Below are 13010 nucleotides of genomic sequence, written 5' to 3' on the forward strand. Positions count from 1 at the left end.
TTACTGAAAAAATATTTGTCTCAAATTATTTAGTCAACTTTATGTATACTACTGAGACAGTAAATATTTGGGTCACATTTCTGTGACAGTTGCATATAAATGTTCACAAATATCAATGTGACATTAATGCTGTAGGTTAGCTAAATCTTTTAAAATGGGTTTTTCATGTATTGTTCATGTCCAACCATCTTACCAAAGCAACCTTATGGATATCTACTCAGAAATAAATTTCATATAGTTTATCAAGGGACCTTAGCCTCATGAAATGATAATTAAAAGTAACATAGACTGTTAAAATACTTTATATAGAGAAAGTACATAAATTAGTGTGGATTTAGCATTAACAGCATTAACAGTGGGCATTTCATGCCAGCTTGATCCCTGTAGACACATTATTTAATACTACACCCAACGCTGGAACAGGATTACTGGTGGTTTGGGTCAAATAGCTGTGTTTCTATTCTGATATATTTTTCAGTTTGTTTAATAGTTAGTTTCTTATCTCTGGAAGCCATGTGCATTTGCCGAACATTTAACTTTCAAAAAACAGAAAAAGTGGGCTCCTTATTTCATTGTTCTGTTCATTGTAGTTCCAATGATCACATAGAAAATAACAAGAAAAGCCATTAAGTTTGTTCTTGGCATCATTTTCATTTTTACATGAAAGCAAAATGCTAATTAAATTGTGAACATGTGGACATTTAAAGGATGTTAAATTCTACCGCTTATTAAATTATTTTACTTCATTTGAAAAACAGCCTATTCAAGTTAGTACATTCATAATTTGATAGTGTTTGCATTTTGTTTTGTTAGCAATGTGTGTGAATGCACCTTTAGCATTACTGTATTCTCTTATTATTTGAAATGTCAATTTAGGGATCACTGTTTATTGTAGCTACAATTTTTCTTTTGATTTTGATTTTCAAAATACACTTTTACCAATATACTTTTATAGTTTATTGCTAAGCTCAGTTTATACATTGCTTTTGCAATTTTTAAAATTTATTAATTATTCTAATTTTCCTATTGATTATTTAACATGGGTGTTTAAAACAAATTTGTTCCCTATTATAAAGGCATGAATGAAATTCCATTAAGAAAAATATGCATGCTTATATGACTTCCATATTACTGCTAATATTTGCTATATTGTAATAGAAGATTTATACAAATATGTATTCTTAAATAGTCAAAGGTAGATAAAACATGATGGAATAAAAACAATGAAAGCTGTGTTTTTTTATCAGATTATGATTGATAGAGAATAAAGGACATGAAGTTTCTGTATTCCAAGACTATTCTCTTGCATTAAAAATGTATTCCAATGACAAACTTAGACTCAAAATATGATTATTGAACACATCTTGTTGATCAGTTAAATAGTATTATGTGATTTCATGTTCTGTGTGCATCTATGTTGGACTAGCAGAAAAGGTGAAACTTTTATTAGTTTTCAGTGTTTTACTTTTTGATAGCCATTCATTGGGAATAAAGACATTGGTATATCTTGTACAAGTGATTTTCCAGCCTTTGTGCACTCATTATCTCCTTATCTTCAAAATCACACTATCAGCAAATTTTCTGGCAATTCATTCCTGTACAAATCTTAAAGTGTGAACATTGTCTATACATAAATTAACTATAGGAGATGATCAGGCTGAGTGCAAGGGAGGATCAAATATGGCAGTCTTGAGTCCCTTTGTGCTACAAGAGATCTAAATCCATCCCACCTTGAATTCCATTGAGCCTTATCTACTGCAAATTTGCTTTGACCATTAATTCAGATTCTTGTAGAGTGTTTTAGCATGCAATAAACCTGTATTCATTTGAACCTTCTGATTTCTTATGCTTGATATTAACTTTGAGTGGACCAATAATCTATAGTAGAGAATAGGAACATAACATCTTAAGCTTCATCCTGAAATAAGTCATTTTAGAAAGAAAACAGGTGGGAAGAGCCTCCTGTGGATGGATTCTTCTGTATGTCCACTGCTTCCCAGCAGTTTCATGATTAGAATAGTGATATCGACAGTTATAACATAAAGTGTCTATTGTTGGGTGGTGTTTTTTTTCTGTTGTAGAATTTTCTATCAATGGGAGCTTGTTCTTCCTTATAGGTGGCTTGTGTTAGAATTTCCTAGCAAGAATTCACAGATTTTTATACACACATTTATTTTTTAGTCTTAAGATTTCCCAGCTTTAAAACAAAATATATAAAGAGAAATAAACTCTGACTGCTTTTCCAAAACCATTTCTCTTTCTGTATTTAGGATTAGGAGTGTTAGTTGGTTTGGTTTAAAAGCCATTAAAACTTTTTCAAGTTCAATTCATCCAGCTATGAATTGATAGAAATATCCATGCAGTTGTCTTGGATTTGCACTTGCTTTATTCTGATACTTTTCAACTTCTCAACTATCTGGGATATTTTAGTGAATTTCCATACAATTAATACTCAAGTCTGATCCCATATAAAATATCGAATCTAGTCAAACCTAGGTAGCTATGCCATCTAACTAGTTATTGTTTATGTATGTCTGCATTGATGTATATTAAGTTAAAATATAGAGGATTTTTAATCCTTTATTGCTTCTGGCATGCAATCCATATTGGGATCCCTTAACCTGGATATATAATACTTTTATACATAATTCTTGGCAATTTAAAGTATTGATTCTTCAAACAATCACAACAATCCATAAATGCATTGGTATCAATAGATAGAGCCCACAGACGTTGAATAGATTATTGGTACAAAGAGATGGAATAACTGAGTTGTAATATCAGAGATATGACCAAGGGCTGACTATGGAACAGTTCTTGAACTGCTCAAATGCAAATTCCAAGTCAAGCTAAACCCCAACAGGTCCCTGATATAATTTGAAAGTCTATTCTTCATTTCAAAGAAACTATCAGGAATCACACTGAAATCCTGACCCTCATTGATGAGGAATCAGAGGAACTGTGGAATAAAATCAAATTAGTAATTAAGGCTGAATGTGAAAACAGAAAAAAGCAATCCGATGTCAAAACAAACAGTGGAAATTGACACTTGGAAAAGACATTCAGATGCCATGAAGTGTTTATACTGACAAAGGCCAGAATTGCTCATACAAAGTTTTCTTCAGGTCACTCTATGAAAATTTTAAGGAGCTGAATAGAAAGAGTATGAATGTTTGTGAACTTTAGTAATGGATAAGATAGTTGAGAATATATAAATTATTAGTTGTCCCTGGAGATTTTTAATCATCCAGATTCCAAAGGAGCTTTTTCCAAACGGCAACTTCACTTCTATGTTTTTTTTTTCCTTTGAAAACATTAGGCTTCCCATCTAAGAAGCTTCTTCAGTTCTAACTGACTGATGGGAAATTCCACTGTAATCAGAACTATAAATAATAAGATTTTAAGATAAACTGTGGCCAACTACTTTAAAAAATAAACAAGTTTCTTGTTTGTTTTTAAAAGTACCATTAGGTTGGCAATACATACTCTATTTCAAAGGATGCAGAATCTTTTCCTGGAATCAAGTCAAAATAAATCTGTCTGCTGGTTATTGGGGGCGAATCATTGGCCCCCACAGAAAGGGCCCGCAACTTGGGTGTCCTCCTAGATGCACGGCTGTCTTTAGAAGAGCATATGATGGCTGTGGCCAGGGAGGCTTTTTATCAGGTTCGCCTGATATGCCAGTTGCGCCCCTTTCTGGATTGGGACTCCCTATGCATGGTCACTCAAGCACTCGTCACTTCTTGTCTGGACTATTGTAACGCTCTCTACATGGGGCTTCCCTTGGGGTACACCCGGAGGCTCCAACTGGTGCAGAATGCGGCCGCGCAGGGGATTATGGGAGCGACGGGGCGCTCTCATGTGACTCCTCTCCTGCGTGAGCTGCATTGGCTTCCGGTGGACTTCCGGGTGCGCTTCAAGGTGTTGGTGATCACCTTTAAAGTGCTCCATGGCTTAGGGCCAGGGTACTTACAGGACCGCCTTCTGCCACCAATTGCCTCCCACCGACCAGTTCGCTCCCACAGAGAGGGCCTCCTCAGGGTGCCGTCGGCCAGACAATGTCGGCTGGCAACCCCCAGGGGGAGAGCCTTCTCTGTGGTGGCACCTACCCTTTGGAACAATCTACCCCCAGAGATACGAGTGATCTCCGACCTTCAGACTTTTCGTCGGGCCCTAAAAACCTATTTTTTTCAGTTAGCCGGGCTGTCCTGATTTTACGGCTGCTTTTAAAATTTGATATGGATTTTAATTGAAAAGTTTTAAATTACGGGCCAAATTTATTTAATTATTTTAAATCTATTTTTAACTTTTATGTATAAATGTTTTTTATCTTGGCTGTTCACCGCCCTGAGTCCGAAAGGAGAAGGGCGGTATAGAAGTTTGAAAAATAAATAAATAAATAAATAAATATGCTACATAGGGGACAGGTACACTCATACACATTAGCAAATATAAAATTGTAACAAAACCTAATTAGAACAAAGCCCAAGTACATTGTGGCCAACGTACTTTGAATAACATGAATTAAAATCATACAACTTATGAATTGTTTTGAAGTATATTTGGAATTCAAGTAAGCTTAGTGATCTTGGGCACTACTTTTATATACTAAATAGGGATAGTATTTACAACAGTTCATTTAGTGACCGTTTGAAGTTACAATGGCACTGCAAAAAGTGACTTATGACCATTTTTCACACTTATGACTCTTGCAACATCTCCATGGTCACATGATTTACATTTGGATGCTTGACAACTGGTTCCTATTTATGACAGTTGCAGTGTCATTGGGTCATGTCATGTTACCTTTTGCAACCTTCTGACAAATAAAGTTAATGGGGAAGCTAGATTCAACCATGTTACTAATTTAACAACTGCAGTGATTCACTTAACAAATGTGGCAAGAAAGGTCATAAAATGGGCAAAACTCACTTCACAAATTTCTGGGTTCAGTTGAAGCTCAGCAGTAGCCTAAGCTAAATTAATGTCTACTTCAAGGTAATTCAATTCTGTGTTATATTTCACTATTAAGTTCTAAATCATTTCATTATAATACTTCTCTACTAATATACTCATACACATAGCATGTAGGAGAAACTGTTTTTTCTTTTGTTGTTTGTTATAAGGGGATAACATAACTTTTTAGATACCCCTTTAGGAATTCATAGAAAAAAATGTTTTTAAATTTCTACAAAACGGAATAATATTATAATAAAAACCATAATCCAAGTTAGATATTCATTTTTCTCTCCATTTCCTATTAAGATATTTTTTTTCTCAATACAAGTTACTTCTTCTACTGAACTGTCTAAATACCCTTACTGATATCTGTATAACCTAGTTCTATAGATAGTGAGTTCTGCATGAAAGGACTGTTAGTTTCTTTTCAAATAAATTTACAATTAAATTTAAAAACGCTCTCCAATTTTTAATTCTCTTTTTTTTTCTTTCATATTTTCCTAGGAACTAACTTCACCCTTGCTGAACTAGGAATTTGTGAACCCTCCCCCCACCGAAGTGGTTATTGTTCAGATATAGGAATCCTTCAGCAAGGCTATTCCCTCAGTACTGGGTCTGATGCTGACTCAGATACAGAGGGTGGAATGTCTCCCGAGCATGCCATTCGACTTTGGGGGAGAGGGATTAAATCCAGGCGGAGCTCTGGTCTGTCAAGCCGTGAAAATTCTGCCCTTACCCTGACTGACTCTGACAATGACAATAAATCAGATGAGGAAAACGGTAGGCCTATTTCTGCAGTACATTTTGAAATGTATATGCATAGGTGACGATGTGATCGCACATGCTTGCCATAATAGACGGTAAAACAAAAGCTGTATTTCCCTTGTGAAGTCAAAATGCTGGTTCGTAGTATGCTTCTATGGGGGAAGGGATCTATTTTTTAGGGAACCATGAAAAAAGAGGTTTAACTCATCCTGATCACAAATATATAAATTATATTTGGATAAGAGTCTGTCATCAAATGATATTATTCTCTCTGAATTTTCAAATGAAAACAAATGGAACTTTGTTGATACAAATGTAAAATGTATCTAATATAAATACTTTTTCGAAAGAAAATGATCAGGTTGTATATCATCAATTTTGATAGTTGGATGAAAGTTAACCAAAAATCATTTTCTAGTTTTAGAAATGAACAAAACCTACTAAAATATTTTATTTTAAATTTTAATAGTTTAAAATTTAATAGTTTAAAATAGCTTAAACATAGTTGCTAAATGAATTGCTATAAGTCACCAGTTTTCATATTAAGATATGAAGATAAAGATTGCATCAAACTGAAATAAAATTTCCGCTAGCACGCAATATATCTTTTTTTAAAAAGAAAAACCTAAGGTGAATATATTTATAAAGAAAGAAGATAATCCTTCTATTTCTCAAAAACAAAAACAAAAAATCTCTATGGACTATTATTAAATATATAAAGACTCGCCTTAGTGCTGGAAAATATCTGACTTTTCATCTGAAAAATCATAGTTAGTTTGTGAGAATCAATATATATTCAGTTCACTGGTTTTCTAAACTTTTTAAAAAGCAGTATTATCATACACATTGACAAGTGCTCTGTTTAATACCACAGTATGGACACTTACAAAGCTATCATTAGTTTTTCATGCTACTGCCCAGCAATGTTTTCATACAAAAAATGGTATGGTCTTAGAGATCTAAATCAATAAAATGTTATGTATGCATCTCCTAAAATGGTGTAACAGGGATGTGCTTAGAAAGAAACAGACAGAGAGGGAGAGAGAGGGAGAGAGAGAGATCTAGTCCTAGAATTACAGATTTGTAGTTTCTAGATATTCTACTTTTTCCCTTGCTTTTTGTTTGTTTGTTTTTAACTGCTTTATGTTGTAATGTTTCATTTGCACACATGAAGCTTTAAGGAACAAAATGTGTATAATCTATTGTAGTAGCTGAGACTTTTTAAAAATCAAGGTTTGGTTGCTATATTAATAATATTTAACAATTCCCAAGGGAAAAACAGCAGTTTGATACTGAATGTTTTATCATTTTATGTTTTTATAATTTCTCTTCAGCATGATAAACAATTTTCTTTTGGTGTTAATTCAATTTTGGCAGCTTTCAGTCTATTTTTAAGTATCTTAGGGCCCACTTAATTGCAATTAACATTCTAACTCTTGATATTCTCAACCACTGGTGCTGATACTAACTCATGTCCAGGAGTGAGGGAATTTAACTTCATTTTTATTGTTGGTGGAATTGTATGACCCTGAATTTATAGTAGGTTTGCTTCACGTGTTGTTTAAAAGAGTAATTTTTGCAATTATAATAGAGTATCTCTTTTTTTTTCTGTATGAAGGCAGTAGATGCCAAAGACAGGAAGCACATATAATGTATCTCATTGGCATTTCACAATACTTCCAACAAGAATGAATCCAGTTTTGATATGTAATTGTGATGTATGTTTCTTTTAAAAGTAAAGAATTACATCATTTAATCACTACTGCTGTCCAATAATAACATATTGATTTAAAATGTCACTTTGTAGACACACAGACGTAATTATGGAAGCTGCAACCTGTTGAACATGCCTTTGCAGACTAGAGTTAATTATTTCCACTGCAGGAAATTAGTAGAACAGCTGAATCTCTTGTTTATCTATTCAAGATTTATGGAAGGTACTGTGCCTTATCTGAATGTGTCAGCAAGGCATTCATTCAGTGTAGGCAGTGATTTGATAATCTGCATCTGGAGAATTATGTATTGATGTAATACAATGTTCAGCAGAAACACCAATGTAAATTGCACTTGTGCTCACAAAATTACCTTTTCCATGCCCCCACTTTCCAATATGCATTGAAATATCTTGGGAGGTACAAATGAAAATTTAAGTGCTATAACTCTTCTTTTACTTATATACTGAAAGTTTAAATAATTTCCATAGCATTTTCTTACACAAATAAATACTTGAGAGAGTTAAAAACAGGAAAAAAACGGGATAACAAAGGCAGCTCGACAAAAATTCTGTTGACATCTACCAATACTTAAATCTGAATTTTTAAATTGATGCACCAGTAATTCGCAATCTTCGGTCCTATACATTTTTATCCAGATTAATTTGAAATGCAACCTGTACAAAATGGCTTTCACCTATGATTTGAGGTGTCTAACATGCATCTTCAGATGAGTCCCTTCTTTTCTGACAGCTGAGAAAAAAAATGCTAATACCTCTTGAGTTAATCTCTCTGCAGTAGTGGGTTATCAGGATGTGAGGGAGGATGAGAGCCATGGTGGCATAGTGGTTAGAATGCAGTACTGCAGGCTACTTCTGCTGCCTGCTGGCTGCCTGCAATGTGGCAGTTCGAATCTCACCAGGCTCAAGGTTAACTCAGCCTTCCATCCTTCTGAGGTGCATAAAATGAGAATCCAAATTGTTGGGGACAATATGCTGACTCTGTAAACTGCTTAGAGAGGGCTGTAAAAGCATTGTGAAGCAGTATATAAGTCTAAGTGCTATTGCTGTTGTTGTTATTTCTCCTACAAGATTGCAACACTACTTTTATTGGTCAGGCAAATGATAAGGACGATGCAAGAGCATATACAAGGGGTTCTTTGTGTTATGTTAATCAGTTCAATGTGATTGGTGGGCTCTTCATAACCTTCATAGAATTAAAGTAGAGAACTTAGCTACTGTCTATGTTAACTGTTAGTCAATTTCTATTATTTGCAGAGATGTTACATGTTTTTGTTTCTGCACATATCATTCGCCAATATTTCAACAACAAACAATCATTGTATTTATTTATTTATTATTTATTTTTCAGATTTCTATACCGCCCTTCTCCTTCCGGACTCAGGGCAGTGAACAGCCAAATATAAAATATTCATACACAAAAGTTAAAATAGATTTAAAATAATTAAATAAAATTTGGCCCATAATTTAAAACATTTCAATTAAAATCAATATCAAATTTAAAACCAACCATAAAATCAAGACAGCCCTGAACTGAACTGTAACTGAACTGTAACTGAAAAAAGTAGGTTTTAAGGGCCCAACGAAAAGTTGTAATTTTTTTATTTTGTTGTTCTCTTCTGTAATTATACTCTAATTTAGATAAAAGTGTAAAGGGTTGTAAGAATAACTTTGGGAGACAGAAAGAGTAAAGAAGAAATGCAGTGGTAAGAAAAAAGATATCTCAGTCCACAGAAGGAATGGATGCATGGAAAGTGCTCCAAAGGTTACTCTCCCTAGTTCTGTGGAAAGTTAAGGCAAGGCAAGGGAAAACCTTTTAGACTTGCAAGTAAAAGTCTAAAAGTCTAAGTACTTTGAAAAGTACTTCTTTTCAAAGTAATTGAAAAGAAGAAACCAAAACCATTACATTTTTTGTAAGTCTGAAGATACACTTTCCATGACCCCATTCCTTGAAAATGTGGAACCATGCTTTCTGTGATCTATTCTTTCTATTGGCTGAGATACTTTTTGTCTGACCACTGCCTAAGCTGAAGCTCTTCCTCCTGTCTCCTAGCGTTATTGTAACACTCCATCACAGTAAAATTTTGGGGGGACCATAAAGAGAATTGAATTTGCTAGTCTAGTGAAGAGAAGGACCAGGGGACACATGTTGTTTTTTAATCTTGGCTGTTCACCGCCCCGAGTCTTTCGGGAAAGGGGGCGGTATAAAAATCTAATAAATAAATAAATAAATAAAATGATAGCAGTGTTCCAATGCTTGAGGGGCTATCAAAGAAAGGAGGGGGTTAACCTATTTCCAGTGCCAGGTAAAGGCCAGGTAAAGAATAATGAATAGAAACTGATCAAGGAGACACTCAATCTAGAAATAAGGAGAAATTTTCTGACAGTGAGAACAATCAACCAATGGAACAGCTTGCCTTCAGAAGTTGTGGGAGCTTCATCAATGGAAACTTTCAAGAAGAGACTGGACTGCCATTTGTCAGAAATGGTGTAGGGTCTCCTGCTTGGGCAGGGGTTGGACTAGATGAGTTCCCTATAAGGTCTCTTCCAACTCTGTTATTATGTTATTATTATGTTATTATCATTATATAGATAGAAAACCTTTATTGCAATTTTTTTACTGTGGGCACACTGGCACACATTAAAAATGAAATTTTGTATTATTGTGTCCTAGACAATCCTGGAGACCCTGGTCAAGCATCACTTATATGCTATGTCTTGGATAGACAGAAGTGAACTGCCAATAATAGCAATAGCAATAGCACTTAGACTTATATATTGCTTTACAGTGCTCTACAGCCCTCTCTAAGCGGTTTACAGAGTCAGCATATTGCCCCCAACAATATGGGTCCTCGTTTTACCAACCTCGGAAGGATGGAAGGCTGAGTCAACCTTGAGCCTGGTGTGATTTGAACTACCAAATTGCAGTCAACAGGCAGTCAACAGAAGTACCCTGCAATACTGCACTCTAATCACTCTCCCACCACAGCTCTTCTCTCTGCCATCCTCGTCACTCTCTGTATCACCTTTCTGTCTAAAGCAGTAATCCTTCCAAACCAGACAGTAATGCAATATGATAGTATGGTCTCTATTGTCTGTATAGAAAGTGGTAAGGAGAGGAAGATGTACTTTTCTCCCACAACACAGAAAATGCGGGGCTGCTGTCCCCACTTCACCAGTCTCTCGCTATTGAGTGACCAAGCCAGCCTACTCATTAATTGCACACCCAGAAACTTGATGCTGCTAACCTCTTCCACAGATGAATCATTAATATTCAGAGATGCGTGGCTCTGCCTGCCTTTTCTGAAATCAACAACGATCTCTTTTATTTTTCTAACATTTAAAACAAGACTGTTTTTATTACATCAGTTCACCAATCCCTTTACATTTGGGAAAAAATAACTCAATTAATACAACATTGGAGTGACTTTCAAAAATTATTTCCTAAACTTATACTTGCAGTATTTTAATCTGGCTTTTGCATCTCCTTGAATATAATTATGATTTTAATTTTCAATTGAAAAGTTTTCAATTTTCCTTCAGTAAATTTTATGACACAATAGTTCTTAGAGAGGGAAGTAAGCTTTCTGGTAAAATGGCTAGATTAATGGATTGCTTAAACAGATATCATAAGTTTGCATGAAATTTGAATATGGTTTTATTTAATAGTCAATAACTAGGAAAAATGCAATTATGGTAGAAATATGTTATGTCACTGTGTACCAGAGAAAGTTTATGGTCAGGGTTTTGGCTATCCAGATATTATTGATAGGCAGCTTCATAAAGGCCTCTGCTCTTCTTATAGTCCTTCATTTTGGATAGGACTGGTTATCTCTTCAAATAGATATTTTCAAAGAGGGAACTGTTCCCTGAAAATTCTACAAATAGAATATTGTCTGTTACAAAGTAAAATAAATAGCTAATATAGTGCCAAGATTTTAATTTAATTAAAATGTCACAAAATTTACAGTAAATTTACAAAATTAAAGCTTAGATATTTTTATAATAGGATTGTGTTTTTTAAATAATATGATTAAATTTGGAATTGTACTTTTATTTTTCACACTTGGAACAAATGACTATTTTTTAAAGTAACAACTATAATGAGGGAAAATTCAAAACAGAGTGGTGATGTTTTTTACTTCTTTAATAATCAAGAAATAGAAAATTATGTTTAAAATATTTCTGAAATTCTATTAAAATAGTAGACCAGTCTCATGCTATGTTGAAGAAAAGGGGGTTATCTTTTTAATGAATACATAGATGAACTCCCCATTGAACATAAGCACATAAGAACACATAAAACATGGGTTGAATTATATTGGAGGATGTGAACATCCTACCTAGGCAATGCATATGATCACCACAAAGTAATGCAGAATTGTCTATAGTTTCCCACAAGACATTCTGCAGCATTATATTATTCTGTCATCTTTAGGGACAGTGATTAGTTTTTTGGTTTTTTTTTTAAATTTGATTTATATGCCACTCTTCTCCAGAGACTCAGGGTGGCTTACAATGTGTTAAGCAATAGCCTTCATACTTTTGTATATTTATACAAAGTCAGCTTATTGCTCCCACAATCTGGGTTCTCATTTTGCCTACCTTAGAAAGGATGGAAGGCTGAGTCAACCTTGAGCCTGGTGAGATTTGAACTTACAGTAATTGCAAGCAGCTTGATGTTAATAACAGTGCTTTAGTCTGCTGCGCCACCAGGCTCCTAGATATTTCTAGATATTGTATCTGGAAACTGGAATGCCTACATTGGACCATTCAGAAACCTTGATGGTTTTAAGCAACAAAAATTGCTTCTGTGACTGCTGCTAAATCTGGTCTTCAACAATGCAGCTGCAAATGGTTTTAAAGGTAATGAAAAATACTTACAAGCAAATACGAATCTTTTTATCTACATGGTATCTGTTCCCAAATGGCAAATTTACAAGGTCATTAAGGGCAGTACCTACTTTGTCATACCATATAAGTAGATCCAAATTTGTTTTTCAATCAAAACTCTAAGAGCATTTCTGAGAGGAACCAATTGAGGAAAGTGGAAATTATCTACCGGGGTGACTGAAGAATGAAGTATATTGTTGTATTAGGATATGTAATTCAATATACAAAAGTACGATGAATGAATTTAAGGGATAAAATAGGGTATTATAAATAATCTTGTAAAACACAGATTTTACAATGAACAGTTTAAAAATGTTTCAAAATTGATATGCTCCAAGCTAATATGACAGAAAAATTTTGTACTGCTGGCAAAATGATGCCATTTGAAAAGTCTAAAATAACTAAATTAAAATAAGTTTTACAACATTAGGACTAAAAATGTGTTTTTTTGTGAAATGTTGCTGAATTTTATTTATTTTTTATGTAAGAAGTCTTTCACCAGTCAGAAGTATTTTTATTAGCAATGAAAATATAGTCAGTGGATCTTTACCCTTCCTACTATGTTTTTCAACATCTGTGGAAGACCTCACAGAATCTGGCAGGACATTCTACCAAAAGCACTGAATTGTTCAGTAATGTTACCTGATGCCTGTATCTTTTC

General features: G+C 34.2%; 1 protein-coding gene across 4 annotated transcripts in view; it reads left to right on the forward strand.

Annotated features, from left to right (window-relative positions):
• The window catches only part of TENM2 (teneurin transmembrane protein 2), a 959433-nt gene that overhangs the window by 179070 nt on the left and 767353 nt on the right, over positions 1-13010 (forward strand). For 3 of the 4 annotated variants that reach the window (XM_034406200.3, XM_087887377.1, XM_087887373.1), the window contains exon 3: positions 5464-5739. The exons of the other annotated variant lie outside the window; for it this stretch is intronic. In XM_034406200.3, the coding sequence (XP_034262091.2) occupies positions 5464-5739 (276 nt within the window). The remainder of the gene's footprint in view (positions 1-5463; positions 5740-13010) is intronic. 4 annotated transcript variants of the gene reach the window in all.

This window comes from Pantherophis guttatus, chromosome 2, assembly GCF_059756535.1.
Source record: "Pantherophis guttatus breed Tessera chromosome 2, ASM5975653v1, whole genome shotgun sequence".
In the NCBI taxonomy this organism is placed as follows: Eukaryota; Metazoa; Chordata; class Lepidosauria; order Squamata; family Colubridae; genus Pantherophis; species Pantherophis guttatus.